General features: G+C 50.1%; 1 protein-coding gene across 1 annotated transcript in view; it reads left to right on the top strand.

Annotated features, from left to right (window-relative positions):
* Tgfa (transforming growth factor alpha) overlaps positions 1-20444 on the top strand; it is an 84736-nt gene extending 64292 nt beyond the window's left edge. Inside the window, 4 exon segments of the mRNA XM_048416497.3 lie at positions 8997-9114; positions 18287-18436; positions 19726-19835; positions 20280-20444. Of these exon segments, the coding sequence (XP_048272454.2) occupies positions 8997-9114; positions 18287-18436; positions 19726-19835; positions 20280-20287 (386 nt within the window). The 3' untranslated portion in view covers positions 20288-20444.
* The last annotated feature ends 359 nt before the right edge of the window (positions 20445-20803 follow it).

The raw sequence follows: 20803 nt of genomic DNA, 5'->3' as shown, positions 1-20803 counted from the left end.
GAGACACGATGTCTGATCTGTGATGGAGGCACGGATGTCTGATCTGTGATGTCTGATCTAGGATGGAGACACGATGTCTGATCTGTGATGGAGGCACGGATGTCTGATCTATAACGGAGACACGGATGTCTGATCTGTGACAGAGACATGGATGTCTGATCTGTGATGGAGACATGGATGTCTGATCTATGAGTTTAAAAATCAAGGGCTGAAGAGATGACTCTGTGGATAAAGGGCTTGCTGTGCACACCTGAGATTCCCAGCACCCACACTAAAAATAATAATAATAATTAAAAAATAGCAGTGTATAGCAGTCAAGGTCTTTAATCCCAGTATTTGGGGAGTGGGGAGGAAAAGCAGGAAGATTGCTGGAGTTCATTGTCCAGCCAGCCAAGCTGGATCGCTGCTTCAGTGAGAGACCCTGTCTCAAAACATAAGGTGGATTGTAATAGAGGAAGAAAGCAACATCAGTCTGTGCATGCACACATGTACACACACACATGCACATGTGTATACACACACACAGGAGGAGGGTAAATTCAGTTTTTGGAGCAGGTGAGATAAAGTTAGAGCAAGACTGGGGAAAAGTTACCGCCTCTGTGTATACTTTTGCTTTCATATGTCTTGTCAAGACAAAGGGTAAAGACAGAGAAGTCTGTGCACAGGTTACAGTGAGAAACCACCCAAAGTCAGAAGAGAATTTGCTCATCAGGAGCCCAGACACGAGAGTCGCCATGATGTCCTAGGGGAACTTCCAAGAACTTTGCATCTTTGCTGGTGTTCTTTAAGAAGTAGCCAATAGAAATGATTGCTCAGTGAGTTGGGAAAGACAAATCTGTTTCTGAGTTTAAATCCATAAAAATGCCTGAAGATTCTTTAACGTGTAGATAAGAAAACTTGATATTCCCAAGAGAATCCAAGACTTGTCCTGGCTTTGGTTCCTTGACTGTGGGTGGAAATTTCTTCACTGAAATATGCAGCCTTTGTCTGAGACCCAGCATGTCTTGGAAACGATTAAGAAGCTACCTGTCCCTGCTGTGGTGGGGACCTCCCAACATTTTATTCTTTCAGAGCAAAGTTCTGGAGTGAGAGAGATGGCTCAGTGGATAAAGTGCTCAGTGTACAAACATGAGGACCTGAGTTCAAAGCCAGGCTTAGTGACGCATGACTGTAACCAGGGCTGCATGAAGGACAGCCAGGGAAGGGTACTGTGGCTGACTGACCAGCAGTCCATCTGAAATGGTGAGCTCCTGAGGAACAACACTCGAAGTTGTCCTCTGGCCTTCACACACAAATGGACACGTGTGCACATGAACCCATACACAACCCACACATGCACCCTTACACACAAGACACAAGTGTGGTTAGAGATGGAATCACATAGGTGCCGTGTCCTTCAGAGCTTGTAGTTTTTTTAAGATTTTGTGTGTGCGCATGTGTGTGAGTGCATGTGTGTGAGTGTGCCACATGAGTACAGGTGCCCTAGAGGCCAGAAGAGGGCATCAGATTCTTTGGAGCAGGAGTTACATGTGGTTGTGAGCTGATTGTGGCTACCGCAAAAACACCAAGTCCTCTTAGCGACGGAGCCGTGTATCTAGTCCCATTGCCAAGCGTCTCTCATCTGAACATGTTCTGTCTCCTCTAAGCAATTATAGACACTCTACATTCATGGATTTGTACCACAGATTCAGCCAACCTCCACTTAAAGACACTTGAACAAAAATTGTATGTGTGCTACACTCGTAAGACTTTCTGTCACTACCCCCTAACGGATGTGATACAGCAACAATCCAATCGTGCCTCATTTCCACTGCACTGGGCACTGGGTGTGTTCTGGGAGCAATCCAAGCATACAAGAGGACATTTGGGGGTTATAGTCAATGCCACAGAACTCATGAGGGACTTGAGCATCACACTCATGGGTCCTAACGTTTCTAAGGCTCCTGAGACTGAAGGAGGGGGCAGCACCATTCTCCAGCTTTCGCTGCCAGTGACCGAGCCTGAGGGAGTTCCACGGTTTTGTTGTTGTTGTTGTTGCTGTAGTTCAAATTCAAATCCAGACTCCTACAGCCCAATTTCTCTAGCCCTATATACAGCCTGTGATTAAGACAGTAAAAATAAAGCCAGGCTTTGTGCCCCCAGTCTCATGAAGTTTGAAGCTTCGGTGTTGTTTCAGACTCTTAAAGTCATCATCTTGTGAAATATAATAATAAAAAAAAAACTACAAAAGAAGAAAATTACCCATAATCCCCTCCCAACATCTCGACCCTGCTCCTTGGAACGTGATCTTGACAGAAGGTCTTCTGTTGACGCCAGTGGCACACTCGAAAGGGACTTACTGTGTATCCCAGGCTAGCCTCAAACTCACGGCCCACCCCGCCTCGGCCTGCTGCATGCTGCTGGGGTTATTATACGCTCACATCACCATGCCTGATTTTACTCCTATAGTTTTTATTATCATTATTATGATTACATTTTATTTATATTATACCCACGTCTGGGTGTGCGTATACGCATGCTGTGGGACATCGGGAAAGGTCAGAGGCTATCTCGTCTCCTCCCACTGTGTGGATCCATGGATTAAACTCAGGCCGTCAATCTTGGTAACAAATGCCTTTCCTCACTAAGCATCTCTGCAGTTCCTGCTCCAGGGATTTTAAGGCTTCCGAGCTTTGTCTCCAGTCCACCTCTTAGTACCCCAGACCCTCACTCAAAGTTAGGCACATCATCTGCCCATGGAGTCTTTATGTTCAGATCACGTAAGTAAGACATCTGTTGGAGGGTCCGAGGACAGGGAGTGTGGCTCTGCAGTAGAACGTTTGTCTCAGATGTGCAAGGCCTTGGGTACCATCCCCAAAAGTTCTGAGGACACAAAATGTTCTAGAAAAACCGCCATCTCCGCAGTGTTTATAACCCTAGATGCAGAGGGTTTGAAGGGATTAGGGTTCAAAGACTTAGCAGGAGGGAGCATCCCCCCCCCCAGGGCTGAGTGAGGGTTTCCTGCCAGCCACTCTACCTAACAATTTTGGTATTTATAAAGAGAATAGAGGCTCACAGAGCTGGCAAAGGCAGGTAGCCCTGGGCTCTAACGGGACTCTTCCTTCCACAAAGCTGGGGCAGAATTCCCCTGCTGGCAGGGCTCACCTGCGTCTCCAGGAGCCCCTCCTATCCTGATTCTGAGCGCTCAGTACAGGTATACCCTTGTTGGCTGCGTGAATGGAAATCAGAGGTGAAGTGTTCTCAGAACGCTGACTGACACCTAAGAACATGAAATTAGAATAAGGGGCTTTCTGCTTTAAAGATATGAAAGAAGCGGTCCTTCTGTTTGAAATCAAATGTTTAAAATGCTGAGGTGGAGGACATTTGGCATCTGTCTTCAAAGCAAAACCATGACCTGATTTTCTTTTTCCTTTAAAATTACCAAGGCTTTGGTATAGACAAAAGGAAAGACCTGTAGGCTAAGCCCAGGGTCTCACAGAACAATAACAGCTGTGGGAAGGGAGCCATCTGTCCTCCGCCGTCCTTAGTCTGTGATCTAGAATGCAGGTTAGAGTGGAACTGGCTTTCCCTTCTCCAAGGGATGCAGTGTCCCCAGTAACACCCAGCGTACAGTTAGGCGGTCAGCTGAAATCTGCATATTGTGACTTTGGTGGGACACACAGAGGCGGGTTCCATCCTACACTTCATGTTAGCTCACTGACATTTTATTTTAGGCTTCTAAATTTTCTTTGCAAATTAAAGCCATTTGCTTTGAAAATCTCAGCCCCTTTAATCCTAAAATTCTCCTGGAATGTCTTGGTAATCCCAGGTTTGTTTGTTCTCTGAACAAGTCGTCTGTGTGTGACGGTGCCCACTAAGGATTTCTTGCCCCTCTTCACACATATCCACACCCTGTAGTGACTGTCAGGTGTCAGAGGAAGAAGCCAGAGTGACCACCCCTAAATTCAGGTCTCAGCTCTGCCCTTTATTGAGTGAGCAGCCTTGAACTAATGTCGCCACCCTCTGTGGCAGAAGGGACAGCAATGGACTTTCATCGTGTTGAGTGTGGTGCCTGTAGTTAGACAACCCATCAGTGGCTACTGTTAGTGACATTAGCTGTCACCGTCATAGCTCAGCCTCAGAAAACCCAACTGCGCTAAAATTGTAAACTTGGGTACCTCCGCGACAACAGGGTCCTGACATGTCTGTACTCCAGCTCCCTTCTTAAGATGGAAAGACGCTTCAACTTGATGCCACCTCTGCCTCTGACTTAAGTGAGCACAGCAGGAAAGCCCCTCCCTCCCAGGTGTGGTATCGCCAGTGACACCCTAAAGCCGACAATGGACCAAAGTAGCCAGTATTTTTGTAGGACGGTTATCTTTGAACTTTGTTCATTCATGTATCTTGTTTTGCCTGGAACTAAAAATGAGCAAGTGAAATCAAATTGGACCAGTTGTTCCTGCGTTGTCCCCCAGGGTCTTACTTTAAGCTGTAGAAAGTATTCTGGCTTCACCCAAGCCTGCCCTGAACCAGAAGCTCCCAGTCTCTTGGGCATGAATGCCATGCTGCACAGAGGTTCAGTGGTCATGGCTGGGGCCCTCAGTACACCCCAGGTGCTCCTCAGTGAACCATCACTCATGAATCTAGAAATCTCTGTGCACTTGTGTATGGCTCTGGCTACTGTTCCTTTGAGGGAATGAGAAACCACCATCTTCAGTTTCGTCCTCTTGTGAACGGCAGAATTTTCTCTTGTTTCTCTAAAAGCATCTCTTCTGCTTAGAGCCGTGCCTGTTGGTATTGCCCTTCCCTGCTGCTCACAGGAACTTGTCGATGCTGTTCATGCGCCTCTCGGCACTTGTCTTCCCAGACTTGGGCAGCATCCTGACTCCCTACAGCCTTTTATTTGCTCCAAGTCAGAGAAAAACAACCTAAGTGTCTAGTTCTAGCACCGTCTAGCTGTCTGGAAGTTTACCTGAATGCTAGTTTCTGTGTCTGAAAACCTCTAGCCACGGGCTGTACAGTGCGAGGTTTGGCAAAATAATGAAAAGCCCTTTCTCTTAATGAGAGTCTAGGAGGACACCTTTCAGGTGTCCTAAAGTCAGTTTCCAGGCAGGGAACTGATGGAGACAAGCAGGGTTGGAGTCAGCCAGTACAGGAAAGACTGCTGAAGGATCTAGAATGTCTGTGTCCTGGGATTCAGCTTTAGAAAGCACTTTTACCTTTATATGTATTTATTTATTACATGACTGTGTAGTGGAGAGAGTGTACCGTAGCACATGTGTGAAGGTCAGAGGGCTCCCCTCCCCTCATGTGGGTCCTGGGGATCCAACTCAGTTCACTGGGTTTGGCAACAAGCCCCTTTACCAGCTGAGCCCTCTCACTGGCCCATTTTCTCGTTCAAGGAGTCTGTCAGTGAGCATTCTAAGAACCTGGGACTCCCCCTTACCAGCTGATGCAGCCTGAGAATGAGACATTACTAACTTCAGCAACGGAAGTGACATGACTGCTTTTTTATCCTCTGATGACTCTTTTAGCGCCCTTGAAGCTGGCCTGCCTCCGTCTTGCAGGAGTGGCCCTCGCTGCCTGTCTTCCTGGAAGGGGTACTCCTCTGTCTGCTGACAGTCGGTGGTATGACCACACAGTGCCGATGGCATCCTTCCTCTTCAGAATTATTTGTAGAGTTCCGTTGAGCTGGGCATGGTGACTCATGGCCTATAACCCAAAACTCAAAGGACTGAGGCAGGAGGATTGTCATGAGGTTGAAGTCTGCCTGGGCTAGAATGAAATCCTGCCTCAAAAAAACAAAGGCTTGCTCTCCCCAACCCACAAGTGCCCCACTCACCAACGGGGACGTGTAGGCTGGGGCCTGTGACCTGGGCCATTCACCCCTAACCGCAGTGTGGCATTTCTTCCCTCTGGGGAAGGCCTGTTCCTTTACTTGTGGCACATCTGTCCTGAGCAAGGAGTTTCAGCCCTGTAGCCAGGCCTGCTGCCCTGAACCAACCCTCCCTGACCATGAGGCCTCCAGCCTGGCCACAAGGTGAAATACTCATCTAGCCCTGCAGGGGGCACCCTTCTGACGTCTGCTTTTCCCTGGCTATGAGGGGGCTACTGGGGACTCTCATATTCATTAATTCATCTTTCCTCCCGGACATCCAAGAAGCAGTAGTCAGCCCTGCTATTGTTGCCTCTGACTACTAGCCTTGGCAGATGATCCTGCTAGATGTCACGTCGAAACTGTCGGAAAGTTACTCAGCCTCCTGGAGGAAGTGATGAAGGAGCTCTGAGTGATGTCAGCTTTACAGCAGGCAAACACCACATCTGGGGAAAAGTGAAGCGCCACAGCCTCACAGGCCCCCACTAGCTAGACACAGGCCAATTAGGGCTGCTCCTCGGGACCACTCGGGTATGGCTGCAGCGACCCTGGAGCTTCCCCATTCCAGCTCCCAAAGACACTGCAGACTGTGTCTGCCCAGACTTCTGAACCCCCTGTGGGTTGAAGCAGGGATTTCCTCAACCCCTGATGACTATTCCAGACTCTTTCTGTGAGCTGGGCCGGGCTCTAGGCCCTATTAGTGGGTCTGTGGTCTCTCTTTCCCAGCTTCCCCAGAGGACAGTGATGTCTGCAGGATGAGTGTCGGGTCTCCAGGATGTAGGGGCCTCTCGTCAGCTTCACAACAACAGGAACTGAGCAGTTTTGAAACTCCAGCTGCTAGCAAGTGCCTGGTGCTGAGCTGCTCCCCAACCAGAACATTTGCTTTTCCTATCAGTCCCAGAGCTAATCAGACATGGTGCCTGGCCGAGATGGCCCAGGGCAGGGAACTGGGCCAGCCCGCCCTGCCCTGCGTGTGCACCAGCAAGACAGCCCTCCTTTGGATGCTGCCCAGTAGCCATCACCCCACCTTTTCTACCTGAGCGTGCTTTTAAGCTTTCCTTCATCTCTTGATATTATGTTGAGTTTTTAGACAGAGAAGAGAGAGGAGGGGAGAGGGGGATGAATGACAGGTGTGGTGCTACACACCTAGAATCCTAGCCCTCAACTAACATAAGAAGATTAATATAAATTTGGGGCCAGCCTGGGCTACATAACCCCATAGAGAAATAGAAAGAGGTGGAGATATGACTCAGTGGTTAAGATGTAGTAATGCTCTTCCAGAGAACTCAAGCACACACACACACACACACACACACATAGACACACGCACATATTCATACATACAGACACATATACACAGACACACACACACAGACACACACACATACACACTTTTTCATTTAAAAGAACAAAAGGAGAAAAAAATGCTGAGGGACCCAACCTTGGGAGAAGATATTGGGAGCTTGGGGGTCTTCTCATAAACTTACTTAGATAAACTAGAGGCAATGCTCCCCCCACCAGAAGCGGAGATGATACCCTGGCAAGCCCATCTTTTATCTTTGCCCTCAACACGCATGAGCCCTCCCCAGCCTTCCCACCTTGAACATCAGTAGGAATGTGCTTGCCTGTGAATCTGAGCGCATGCTGAGGTGTCCTGGGTGGCCACAAACACTTCTGTGGGTCCCAGACAAGGATGGTTTCCTGGTCGCCATGGCTTCACACTTGACTTTAGAACAGGGATGTAAGCCCACAAGCGTGTCGCTGTGTGGTGTGTGTTTTTATGACTCCCAATGGGTTGAGGATTAAGAATGTGTGCGCGTTCGTCTCTGAGGTGACTTTTACTGTATGTTGGTGGTTTCGGTGGACTACTTTCATAATCCAGAAGTCTGTGAAGCTTCTAGAAAAGTTTCAAGAGCAAATGTATCGCTGTAATTAAGACAAAGGGTTTAAAAAAAACTGCTGTTTAGTTGTAACATGTGCTTCATCCTTTCTGAGACCTTTGCCCTGAAGAGGACAGAGGGTACCAGAAAGGACCGGACGCATGCTTTCTAAGCAGAAGGCAGGTAGGCGGCTGTATGAAGGACCAAAGTGGGCTGGGGATGAAGCCAAACTGTAGAGTGCCGGCCTGGTTTCATCCCCAGCATTACATAAACCAGGTGTGGTGTCACACTCCTATAATCCCAGCACTTGGGACGTGGAGGCAGGAAGAGTTCAAAGACAGCCCGCTTACACAGTGAGTTCAAGGCCAACCTGGGCTACACGAGGCTCAAAACACAAAGAACCAGAAGTGTACACTCTACTTACAGCGGGCTTCTTGTTCTCACCCTGTGCTCTGAGGACTGAGAACAGGTGTCAGCGACTCTCACTGCGCCTGCTACTGCAGTTTCTTTATGGTGTGGACTCCATGAGATGGCCCGGGAGAGGGGACACTGCAGGCGCTTCTGCAGGGATCTTTGGGACACGGTTGAGGAGGTTATCTGCCATTGCCCACTATGTCTTCTTCAATAGCTCTCTGGACATGGAAGCGGGAAAGCTGAGCCCCGCCTGCCTATGTGTCTGTATATTTCTGTCCGATGAGCATCCTTGTTCATTCTGCCACGAGGCATAGAGCGCTGCCCCGACACCAGTGCTGGAATCACAGTCCTCACCACTATGTCTTTTTGTGGGGGCAGAAGAGCTCAAACTCGGGCTCCCGTGTTTGTCCAGCAAGCACTTTACCCACTGAGCTGTTTCTCTAGCCCCTTTTTGATTTCTAAGACAATGGGATCCAACTGGCCTCAAACTCAGTTTATGGATTAGGTTGACCTTGAACCCCTGACCCTTGCTCCTCTACCTTCTGAGTGTTGGGGTTACAGCTGTGTGCTGCCACACCCAACTACAAACAAATTATCATTAGGGCTATTATTAAAAAAAAAACTTCTTTGCAAAAATGACTCAAACTAGCTATCTTTGAATTATACCAAAGCCTTTGGAGGAATTCTTTTATAATCTTAGAATAATAATCAGAGTTCTTGATGAAGACTCTGGGCCCTGGCTGGGCATTAGACAGTTGAGAGTTCTGCAGGGGGTGTTGGGTGGGGTCAGAAGTCCCTCCCAGGTATGAGCTGTGCCAGGTCTGACCTCTGTCTCTTCGCCCCAGCAGACTCCCCCGTGGCGGCTGCAGTGGTGTCTCACTTCAACGACTGCCCGGATTCCCACACTCAGTTCTGCTTCCATGGAACCTGCAGGTTTCTGGTGCAGGAGGAGAAGCCGGCATGTGTGTAAGTACCCCCTAGTCCCCAGAGGGCGGTCAGGCACCCAGTGAATAGAACGTTTACTTCTATGAAGCTGGCCAGGGATCTGAGACCCAAAGGACGGAAGCTGAAGGGTGAGAGCTGCCAACCAAGTGCCCAGGGTAGAGGAGGAGCCCAGGAGGCCAGAGCCGGGATCTGTTTTTAACAGCAATCTCTGACTAGAGTTTAGTTCTCTGCTTGGAGTTCCTGGGGGAAGGTATTGACCTGGGCACCCGCACCTCTGTAATGAAGTTCCCTTTCAGCCAACACTTTGTGTCCAGCCTGGGAAGTAGCCGGAAGGGACGCAGAGGGTCAGGACACATGCACACCTTGGTGGCTCCCATTTCCCTTGAGCCTCACAAAGTACTGCCAAGTGCCATGCAGGTGCTAAGCCTTCTCAGCACACGAGGACTGGGGAGATGGCTCAGAGGGGTAAGGCACTTGCCACTTAAGCCTGATGAGTTCAGATGCCCAGAACCCACATAAAAGCCAGATGCAGTAGGGTGCATGTCTGACACACAAACACACACACACACACACACACACACACACACAAACACACACACGCAGCCACTGGTAACTGCCATGGACAGTGGAGTCAGAGAGAAAGGCCACTTAACAGATGTGGGGCTGACCAGAGGACAAGCAGAAAGGTGTCCAGACCCAGGGTTCCAGACCCAGGGTTCCAGGGGCTGCTGCAGATCAGAGTGCACACCAGGGAGGGAGGCAGCAGATGCAGTTGGAGGCCAGAACCTGTTGGGAGAAATCCCTCACCCTCTGAGCAGAGGGAGCCTTGTTAAGTTCAGAAAGGGATATTTGCAGTTGTTCATCTGTCTGTGGCAGCTGTGACAAGATGGTCGTAGATGTGTCTGTCACAGAATTCACCTCAAGTCATCAAGAAAGGATTGGGCATTTTCCTCTGGCAGGTGAGCCCTACTCCAGAGAAAGGTCAGGGTTGCTCCTACCCACTCTTCACAAGACTTCTTCAGGGCCAAGAGCCGAGATTAGGATGTTCTGCCAACCTTGGAAAGCTGAGGCCATGGAAAACAGTGACCACCCTCTTCTCTCAGTTTCCCTACTGGATCTTGGTGGCCCAGGGGCAGTATTCAGTCGGCAGACATGTTAATATGACAGGTGACACTGTGTGTTCTTCTCTGGTGGCTCTAAGTCTTTGTGTGCATTTTAGAAGTTGGGCTTCACACTTTGCAGCTGTCACTCAGCTTCCCTTGACTCAACAGAAGACACAGTGCTGCCCTGACCTCCCACAGACCACAACTGCCCACACATCACCCAGCCACGGCTGCCCACGCATCACCCAGCCACTGCTAACCACACATCACCCAGCCATGGCTGCCCACGCATCACCCAGTCACTGCTAACTACGCATCACCCAGTCACGGCTGCCCACGTATCACCATGTATCATGGCTGCCCACATATCACCACGTATCATGGCTGCCCACGCATCACCCAGTCACAGCTGCCCACATATCACCACGTATCATGGCTGCCCACGCATCACCCAGTCACGGCTACCCACATATCACCACGTATCATGGCTGTCCTCTCCAGCTCTCTGGTTCCCACCTTTCCCCAGTGTTGCCTGACACCAAAGCAGAGTGTTGGTGTCCATCACCTGCCACCACCTCTATCTGCTTACAGTCAGCCACTCAGACATTCACATGGCCCTGAGTGCTGTGAATGATTGACCTTTAATCCTCAGAAGATCCATTTAGCAGCAGAGACTGTGGGGGGCATGAGGGCCATGCCCTACCCTCAGCACAGCACTCTGGGGGCACAGAGCTAGCGTGTCTGGACAAGGCAAGTTGTCGGGCCTGGAGACCTGGTGAGGTTTGCTTCTCTATCCCTTCTGGTGCATCAGCTGTAGGAGACAGGACCACACCTTGCTCCTTTTTAATATTTATAGTAACCAGAAGAATGTTCTAGCTACCTAATTCCCACCAGACCAGAAACTCTGAGTCTCTATAGAGAAAGTCAGAACATTCTGTCCCCGCTCTGAAGAACCTCCCACCTTTGAGGAGTTGACACACTCAACATTCTGGTCAATAAAACTGACAGACCTTGAGGTAGGGCCCCATCTGTCAGGGCCTCGTAAAGAAGCCCAGCAAGTTGAGAGTGTAGTACAGAGGCAGACTCTGCTTCCTAGCATACTCTCCCAGAAGAAAAAAGTCACTAGGTTTTCAGAAAACCCAAAGTGACATTTCATACTCTAAAACTAGAGAATGAAAAAGTACCACTAGTCAGATACTGTGAAAATCACCCTCAAATGTGTTTGCTTCAGATGAGCCCAAGATTGTTCCTCTGAACATCGTGGAAATCTCGCTGGCAGGACGAGATGCAAAAGCAGAAAACTGTGGAGATGGAAGGTCAGGGGAGGCCCACCCTTTCCCCAAGGTGCCCTGGGCAGGTGGCCGCAGAGTTCACACGGGTGATAGTGTGAGGAACCACAGGAGACTGAAGTTTCCCCCCTGTCCTGGATGTTCCTGGGAATGAAAACCCTGACAGAGACCCCAGAGCAAAACATCTCTCTCCCAGTCAAAGAAAATATTCCCCATCACTCTGCCCTCCCTGACCACTCTGTCCACGGTGCACACCAGTGAGTCTGAATAGCCAGACACCTAGAGAGAGAGGACCACAATGGGCATTCCAGCCCAGACAGGCAGCCTTGCAGCCACAGGAGATCAGATCCAGGTGGCATAGAAGCCCCCACAGACAGCTCTGTTAGCATCTGAACACCAGTGTGTGGGGAGAGGGTAGCATGACATCACACCACACCCATGACAGGACTGGAGAAAACCTATGTCCTGGTTTTGTTTTCTCCCCACCTCCACCTGAAGCAGACAGTAAGGGTCTCTTTGGATCTGGGGGTCAGATAGACCTGATTTAAAATCCAGATAAGTATCCCATACACTAAGTGGCCTGGCCGCATTTAACCTCAGATTCCCCTTAGGGACCAATACCTTAGAGACACGTAGTGAGGATTTCGTGGTAATTGCCGCTGTGCCTCTGGACACTTGAATTAATTAAATAGGGTTTAGTTTTCTTTTCCACGACTACCTTTTAAGCTCTGAACACCTAGAGGCGGCAGGAGGCAAATTCTGTAGTCATCACTGAAAACCTCCAGGAGACTGCCAGGCCCTGTTCCCCGCACAGCATAAGCCTACAAGTTTTGTCAGGAGGGGCTCACACAAGTGTCACCTTCCCCCTGGCTCAGGGACAGTGAAGGCAGCCCAAGAGACCCTTGACTCTGGGCTGCAGAGGAAGCCCTGCCTCCCAGCCCCATGGAAGAAAGAATAGGACCAGGTGAATCCATCTTTTTTGTTGTTTCGGAGCTGGGGATGGAACCCAGACCCCTTCACATGCTGAGCAAGTGCTTTGTCTCGGAACCACACCCAGCCCCGAATTCATTTCTCCAGAGAGCAAGAAAAGGTGAACTCGATCCTCATCCCACCAGTCCTAGGGAGTCCACTCCCAGCCCAGCCCTGTGGGGAGGTGCATATAAAGCACCAGTTGATAATGAACATTCAGAGACAGTTTCCCCTGGTCCTCAACCCTCAGGCTCTGATGGGCACCTTGAGATCAGTGCAGAGGGACTCAGCAAGTCACCAGGGCAGCAGCCGCCTGCCAAAGAACACAGCACAGCATACAGAGACCATGTCTAACACTGTCTCCTTTGTGAGTGTATGCGCATGTGTGTATATGTGTGCATGTGCACACATACACACACATGTATAGGCAGGATCAAGTTCATGTGTGTGTGGAGGTCAGAGGTCAACTTCAGCATTGTTCCCCAAATTCTGTCCACCTTGTTGGGCTGGGATTTTTGTTGTTTTTCAAGATTATCTTTGTGTGTAGGGTGTGTGTTTATGCCTTCAATGGCCAGAAGAGGGTGGCGTTGAATCCCCTGGAACTAGAGTTGCAGGCCATTGTGAGGAACAGTGTGGTTGCTGGAAAAATGAACTTGGGTCCTCTGCAAGAGCAGCAAGTGATCTTCACAACCGAACAATCTCCCCAGACCCACCTTGTTTGGTGAGACCAGGTCTCTCACTGGCCTCATAATGACCAAGTCGTTTAGGCTTGCCAGCCAGCCGGCCCAATAATACACCTGTCTGTGCCTTCCCAGCTCTGGAATCCCGAGCATACTAAAGGCCCAACTTCTTGTGAGTTCTGGGGGTCTAAACACGGATCCTCCTGACTGCCTAGCAAAAACTTTACCGCCGAAGCCAATTCTCCAACGCCCACACTATTTTTTGAGACAGAGTCTCTCGCTGGCCTGGAGTTCACCCGAGTAGGTTAGGGCAGCTGGACGGTGAGCCCGGGAATCTTCCTGTCTGCTGGGACTACAAGCACCCAGCACCTTGATTGGCTTGGGATGGAATTCAGGTCCTCAAACTGCAAGGCAAGCAAGCCCTTTCCAACTGAACCACCTCCCCACCCCTGCTGTTTAATTTCATTTTTAACAGAGACATAGCCTGTGGGCTTCACGCTGCTCTCCACAAAGCACAAGGCCCCTTTAGTGTTCTTAACTGGGGGCGGGGCTTACTGGCACTTTATTGTCACGCTGCAGAGTCTGTGGTAAAGAGCTGTTACTGGCTCCAGGTTACCCAGACAGGAAGTGAAGAAAGGGCTTTGAATCCGGGCCAGGTTGGCTACAGAGCCTGTGCCAAGTTGTGTATACCTTTGAGCTCCTGTCCTGGGGATGTAATCGGAAATACAAACAAAGTATTTTTGAGTACAGAGATAATGCCCAGCCTTCTGCTTATCACACCCGGCACCGTCTGCGTGGAAAGAATTTGGTGAAGCTAAAGCACAGAAATTACTGTGCTCCATTTAAAGTGGCTTTGCAAAGGATTTTTGTTTCTTGTTTTGGTTTTTTTTTTTTTTCCTGTGTTGCTGGGAATTGAACCCAGGTCTTTGTGACTGCTAGGCAAACATTCTTGCTCTAAGCTACATCCTCAGCCTGATAGAACCTGAGATTCTGGCTTGAGGTTTCTTTTCTTATTGGGTTTTGTTATTGTTGTTTGTTTATTTGTTTGTTTTTCTTTCTCTCTCTTCTATAGTTTACAGTTTCATACATTTATATGAATTATAGCCGCTTGCATACACACACACACACACACACACACACACACACACACACTGGCGCCATGGCACTGGTATGAACTTCTCTATGTTTATTACATTTTTTATACTTCCCAATGTGCTTAAAGCATTCTTTTCCTAGTTGGGGAAATTTTTCCTTAAGGAAAACCTTAACATTTGGCAGCTGCAGTTTTCATATTTCATAATATTTTTAAAGAGCATTGTGAGCCAGGAGTAGTGGGAACTTAGGGTGACCCAAAAGCTATCCTTAGAGGAGGAGAGGTGCCATAGACGGCTAAAACAGAGGGGCCTGCAGTTAAAACTCTTAGGAAAAGCTCCAAGGTAACTGGCGGCCTTAACCACCAGCAGGCACAGCCCAGCCCACCCTCTGCTAGAGGCACAGGAGATTGGGGTCCTCAACACTTATCTGCAGCCCTGTAGTCCTGCAGCCTGGCTGGCCACACTCTTCTCTTCCTTTTTTTCCATTCTTCCTTTTATCTTTTTTCATTTTTGTTGTTGTTGTTGTTCTTACTCTGGGGAAGCAGCCTGGAAAGGGCCTGAATTACTGAGTTACGGAAGACAGACAGCATTGCAGACATGTCTGACAAGCAACTATCTCAGGCCCAGGAGACCCTCTCTGAATGCGGACGTGGTCCCATGAGGAAGGCGCCACTCTCGCGTCTTTCCCCCATTGTCACCAAACTTAAGTCATTCAGATTCTTTTTATAACGGGAGGTGCAGCCCCCTCTATCCCTCGTGTCCAGTGCCTGGCCCAGGGCTTTTCTTACAGCTGTCATTCTGGGACAGAGCTGAAGGAGGAAAAGGAAGGAAGGAAGGTAGAGGAGGAGCCAACGCATTTTAACTTGGGTCCAGATTCCAAGCCAGTCCTACCTCTGCACTCCTCGGACTGTATGCACGCTAGGGCCACCCAGGTGGCCAGAGCGAGGGTATGGCCTTGAACCCAGCAGTTTCTAGAACTCCCAGGGGACTCTGCTGTGCCTGTCAGAGGTAAAGGCAGCAGCAGAGTGAGGCTGTGACTCATCTGTCGCCAGGTGAGGTGACACTCCTCCCTCCTTATGTGGCTTGTGCTTAAAATAATCAGCATAATTAAGTCTAATATTAGAAGACTAGAAACTAAAGAGAAGATGAGATGTCAAGTTTGGTCTTTTTCCCCACTCATAAGGAACTACTCACAGGGCATTTTGTAGGACAAGGCCTGCCCTGCAGGAGCGAGGGGCTGGGGAGAGAGGGTGGGCACAGGCGGGGCTGTAGACGTTCAAAGACAGACAGGGTCTGGGAGGCACTGCTGAGCCACGGGAAAATGGACGGGGTGGCGAGTGGGTGAATCAGTGAAGAAAGCTCGTGGTTCTGGAGAAGGTGGTCTGTGGATTGCAGTGTGGGAGAGTCAGGGATGTATCCCAGGTGCCCGAGAACCCGTGTGTGACCACCTGGCTAGGAGGGACCGTGTGGGCTGCTTGACCTCACAGGATGCTAGGAGGGAGAGATTAAGACCCTGTATGGAGGAGATGTCAAACATCACAGAAAGGACACCTCTAACTGGGGGACTCTGGAAAGGAGGGACATCCGGGAAGAGTTAGAACTTGAGAATGGGCTGAGAGAACCTGACCAGTGTTGTCTAGCCATGGGCAACACAGACTGGGTGGGCCCAAGCCAACAGCTGATCACCAAACAGTTCTGGGGCTGTTCACTGTTGTTTTCCATCTGCCCCCAGGGAAAAGGGCAGAGGCTACCCAGTGAGCTGTCTCCTCTCTGCCTCCCCCCAGGTTTTTTTTTTTTAATGAAATAAAATCTTGTCTTCGTCCCACCGCACTGAGCCATGAGGGTCCACGTAGACAGCCTGTCTATCTAGGTTCTTTTATTTCCCTGTTAGCCCTGCCTAACTTTCTATTTACCAAGGACACAAGCTCTTTACAGCTTGCTCAACTGAAACTCCAATCTTTTCTACTTTACAAGATAAGACGCCAAACCATAAGCCTACCATCTGGCAAAGGAGAGGGCGCCAGACCCCAGTCTTGGACTTGGTACAAATGTCCTTCAAGTCCCCAGAACAGGTGCAGGGAAAGTGCGGCTCGACGTTCCCATAACGAGATTAAATGAGAAAACACACCAAACACGAAATAACTCCAGCCAAAGAACAAGTAGCCAAGCCTGTGGTGCGCGGCTGCCATCCAGGCATTCGGAAGCTGAGGCAGGAGGATTGTGAGTGTGAGCTAGCCAAGGCTACAAAAACAACAATAAACTCAAGTATCTGGGCTTCAACTAATAGCCACCTTCAGGTGATTCAGGCAAGGGTGTGTGCCCTGTATCCCGGGCTGCCATTAGCCTTAAGCCCCCTACAACACTTGTTCCTTCAGCATCCAAATGCTGATGTTTAGCCCTGTTCTGAGAAAACATGCCCAGTTTGTCCTGGGCCTCCATGAGCCTTCATGAGAGCTGGGCCCGACGACTGAGGAGCCTGGACTCAGGGATCCCACCTGGGATGGCTGCAGAGCCAGCCAGACACAGCCCCAGGTGCCCCAGGGCGGGTCTTTAAACCCAAGTCCTTCCTGTGCTCTTTAAAGCCCTCTTACCTGACAACTACAAGTTACAAGGTAATTCAAGCATAGACTTAAAAATAGTAGCTACCTTAGCCATAGTTAGGAATATATATAATATTAATTCAGAATGTGATGTGGGGTTGCTCCTCAAGGAAGCTTCCTGCCTGAGAGAGTTGGAACTCAATATTTACATTGAGGATTTTAAAAAGGGACCAGGGTGTCACTTCATTCACTTTTTTGTTAAAAAGAGTCGCGTGCTTGGAGGAATGCCAGGAAAGCAAGTGGTCCATGTCTCGTCATCATCGGCCCATCATGAAGAACCATCCACTAAGCAACCCTGCGCACACAGAAGGCTGCCTTTGGCATGACAGAGCCAGAGAAGCTGAGGGTGCAGCCAGACCAGGAATGAATGGGCTGGCGATGCACGTACTAGCATGCACGTTCACACTTTGACCTCATTAATGCCTTCACTCACTGCGTAGAGGTCAGACATGTTACACAAGATCTCACAGGAGTCCAGAGGCTTCTCAGTCCTGATGTGACCAGGTGACAGCCAGGCCCTCATCCCTTCCTGGAGGGACCAGACGATGCACTGAGCCACCCAGGAAATATACTTGGGGCTAATTAAACTTGATGAAGACAGAAAAGGCAAACACTGACTATTCATCTAGTGTATTTTTTTCATTCAAAATTCTAAATAAGCAAATTTGGCTTAAAAATAACCTGGATTTGGGTTAGGCATGATAACACGTGCCCTTAATCCCAGCACTTGGGTGGCAAAGGCAGGCAGATCTCTGTGAGTTTGAGGCCAGCCTGGTCTACATAGCAAGTTCCAGGACAGCCAAGATTACATAGGGAGACCCTGTCTCAAGTAAACAAACAAAAAAACACCTGGATTTGGAGCTCAGTTGGTAAAATACTTGCCACAAGACTATGAAGACCTGAGTCCAGATTGCTAGCACCCATGGGGAAAAAATGGTGTAGCAACTTATTTAACCCCATAGCTGAGGAGACAGAAGCAGGGGGATCCTTGTAACTCTGTGGCCAGACAGCCTTGCCATACAGGTGAACTCCAGATACAGTAAGGGACTCTGTCTCCAAAATAAGGCAGAGGGTGAGAGAGAAAGATAACCAACATTGACTTCTGGCCTCCACAGATGTGCACACATCCATGCACCTACACTAGCATGCACACACGCATGAGCATGCACACATAGAGCTTCATCACCTACCCAAATAAAGTTCTCATCCTCAGTGCCCGAGAGCTGACATAAGTACAGAGATCCCAAGTGCTCCCTTGGTGATGAAGGGGAGGAAGTTTCCCCTCAGCAAGCAACACCATGGCAAGGAAGAGGCACTCACTGCCTCACGCCTGTGTCTCCAATCACAAGGGATGCAGTGGCCCTCTGGGGCGTGTCCAACAAGCCCAGATCCTCCCAACTTAGCTTGGGTAAAGGAGCCCCTCTGTCGGAGGCAGGCTAACAATCCTTTCTCCCACAGCTGCCACTCTGGGTACGTGGGTGTTCGCTGTGAGCATGCAGATCTCCTGGCTGTGGTCGCTGCCAGTCAGAAGAAGCAGGCCATCACTGCCTTGGTGGTGGTCTCCATTGTGGCCCTGGCTGTCCTGATTGTCACCTGTGTGCTGATCCAGTGAGTATTTGCCACCCCTGAGTTAATGTCCCCCAACGGCCTGCCTTGCTGGGAGCAACTAGAATACGACCACACAGAAGAGCCACCAGCTCGTTGTTGTGATGTGAGAGTGACATCAGCTAAGAAGGTTAATGTCTCCCCACCCGGTGTCAGGCAATATGTGCAAACACCTGGAACACGGTTGGGCAATAGCAGTGGTTCTAGGCTCTTCTAGAGATCATGTCAACTCAAAGACATGCTCCACCACTGCCCATGAACCCAGAAACTTCTGAAAACCTATGAGCTGGTCAGGGGCTCTGGAGAGAGCTGGAAACAGCTCAGTGCCCTTGGTCTGCAGCAAAGTTCTTCCTCCCTGCAAAAAACATTTGATAAATTCTGAAGTCAGAGGCTCCCGATGCTATTGCTGCACCCTGGTGTCCTCACCTTCAGCGCCCTCCCTCTTTCCCCACCACCACCCTCTCATCCTCTAAACCGTATCCTCCAGGGAGCTGTGTTGAGCCCCAGGTCAAGGGAGACCACAGGAGTGTCTTATCCTATTAGCTTGCCTACAGCTGCCCACTGACCTGGCTAGTACAACCAGAGCCCTGGATTCACAGTGTTGGATTCCCAGCAGCTGACACCAAGCAGGACTTCACCCCTGGTTGATTTATTCTAAGTCAAAGGGCTCAGAGGATCCTACCTAGTTTGAATTGGCCCAGGTCACTCTTCAGTTAAAGGCAGGCTGGCAGCACAGTTCAGGTTGACTGAAGGCTGGGATTTCAGAAAGCACAAAGGTTATTTTGATGAGGCTGGGTATAAAGTAAGGCCAGGCTTTTGTCCTCCAAAGCTGGCCAGGTTGCACACAGACCAATAACAGACACTGTCCTGGTGAGTTGCTGCTGATCAGGCATCTGGGACACAAGCCCAGTGATGACTTGGCCACCCCTGAAGCGTGATGGCCTCCAACCCCAGGGTCTGCTGGTCTTAGTCCTTGTGTCTTCTGTGAAGCCACTGCTACACTGGCAGAACTTCTCAGCTGGCCCTTTATGGAGACAGCAAGCAGCTAGGTGGCTGGCCTGTCCCCTCAGCCAACTAGGGAATCTGGAGCCAGGTGGTCCAGGGAGCCTAGAGCAGAGCTCCAGCGATAATGCTGGCCCTGTCTGTGCAGCAGCCAACAGGTTCCTTGAGGCTGGTCGGTAACTGTCCTGGTCCTCGGGGTCCTGGCGTGGCTGATATGTGAGAACCCAGGGCTGCCCAGCTGGGCTCCCCTGCCAGGCAGGTGCAACTCAGCCTGTCCCTTCTGTCGCCAGCTGCTGCCGCATCCGCAAACACTGTGAGTGGTGCCGCGCCCTTGTCTGCAGACACGAGAAGCCCAGCGCCCTTCTGAAGGGAAGGACTGCTTGCTGCCACTCTGAGACAGGTACAAGACAGCTTCTCCCCTTTCATTCCTGGGAAGATACTGCTGGGTGGAGAAAATGGCCACCATTTTTCAAGATGGCACAGAGGTGCTGAGACAAAACAGGAGGGAAGTGAGGGGCTGTTTCCCCCTGCCACTCCTGACAGGGAAATCGGCCATGGGTTTGGCTGAACTGCAGCCCTCCTGACAGAAATATGTCCCCCACTCTCCTCGTTACTCTAGCCCATCTTTCTCCGTTACAGCCCCACCCCCTCTACTGTAACTCATTGTCTGTCTGTCGCTGAAGGCAGAGTTTCAGAAGTTGATGCCCCTGAAACTGGCCTAGAACTGGGCCTGGCTGCTGAGAGACGTCAGTGACATTGGATGATGTTGCCCCAAAGTCTCTGTCCCCAGCTTGTCTCCCCAGCTCGGACCCACATTGCTCACTCTGTTTCCCTTCTCTGCCAGTGGTCTGAAGATCCCAGAGGAGGAATTTGGCCAGGTGACCTATGGGAGCCCAACACCAGAAAAGCTTCTTGGGACAATGCCACCGGCAGTACCCACGTTCCTGGGACATGCTGGCAGACTTTCCCTGTGCAGTGCACAATCGCCTCTGTGGCCGTCTGTCCTCTGCAGGCCTCCAAAACTGTGTGGTAATTCTGCCTGCCGGGCTTCCTCAGCGCACCCTAGAGAAGAGGCCAGTAGACCATGTTTCAAGACAAACTGAACAAGAACCTCAAAGGGCTGTCTGGCCTTCTTGCTAACCCACACCAGGCATGGGCTTGGGTTGGTGTCTCTTGCCAGTTATGGATTCAAGGCTGTTTCTTCTCAATGGGCCATCTGGTCCCAGCAGAGACTCCATGGTTGATGTACAAAATGGACAAGGGGAGACGCCTATTGCTATATGAAGACAGCGTGGCCTCCTAGCACCCTTGACATCTCCTCAAGCTGTTGCCAGGATGTGTGTCTTATTTATTAGATAGATAATGGTT

This window comes from Myodes glareolus, chromosome 6 (genome assembly GCF_982192425.1).
Source record: "Myodes glareolus chromosome 6, mMyoGla1.1, whole genome shotgun sequence".
Classification (NCBI taxonomy): Eukaryota; Metazoa; Chordata; class Mammalia; order Rodentia; family Cricetidae; genus Myodes; species Myodes glareolus.
The sequence above is the reverse complement of the archived record's forward strand: the minus strand, read 5'-3'. Positions and strand labels throughout refer to the sequence as shown.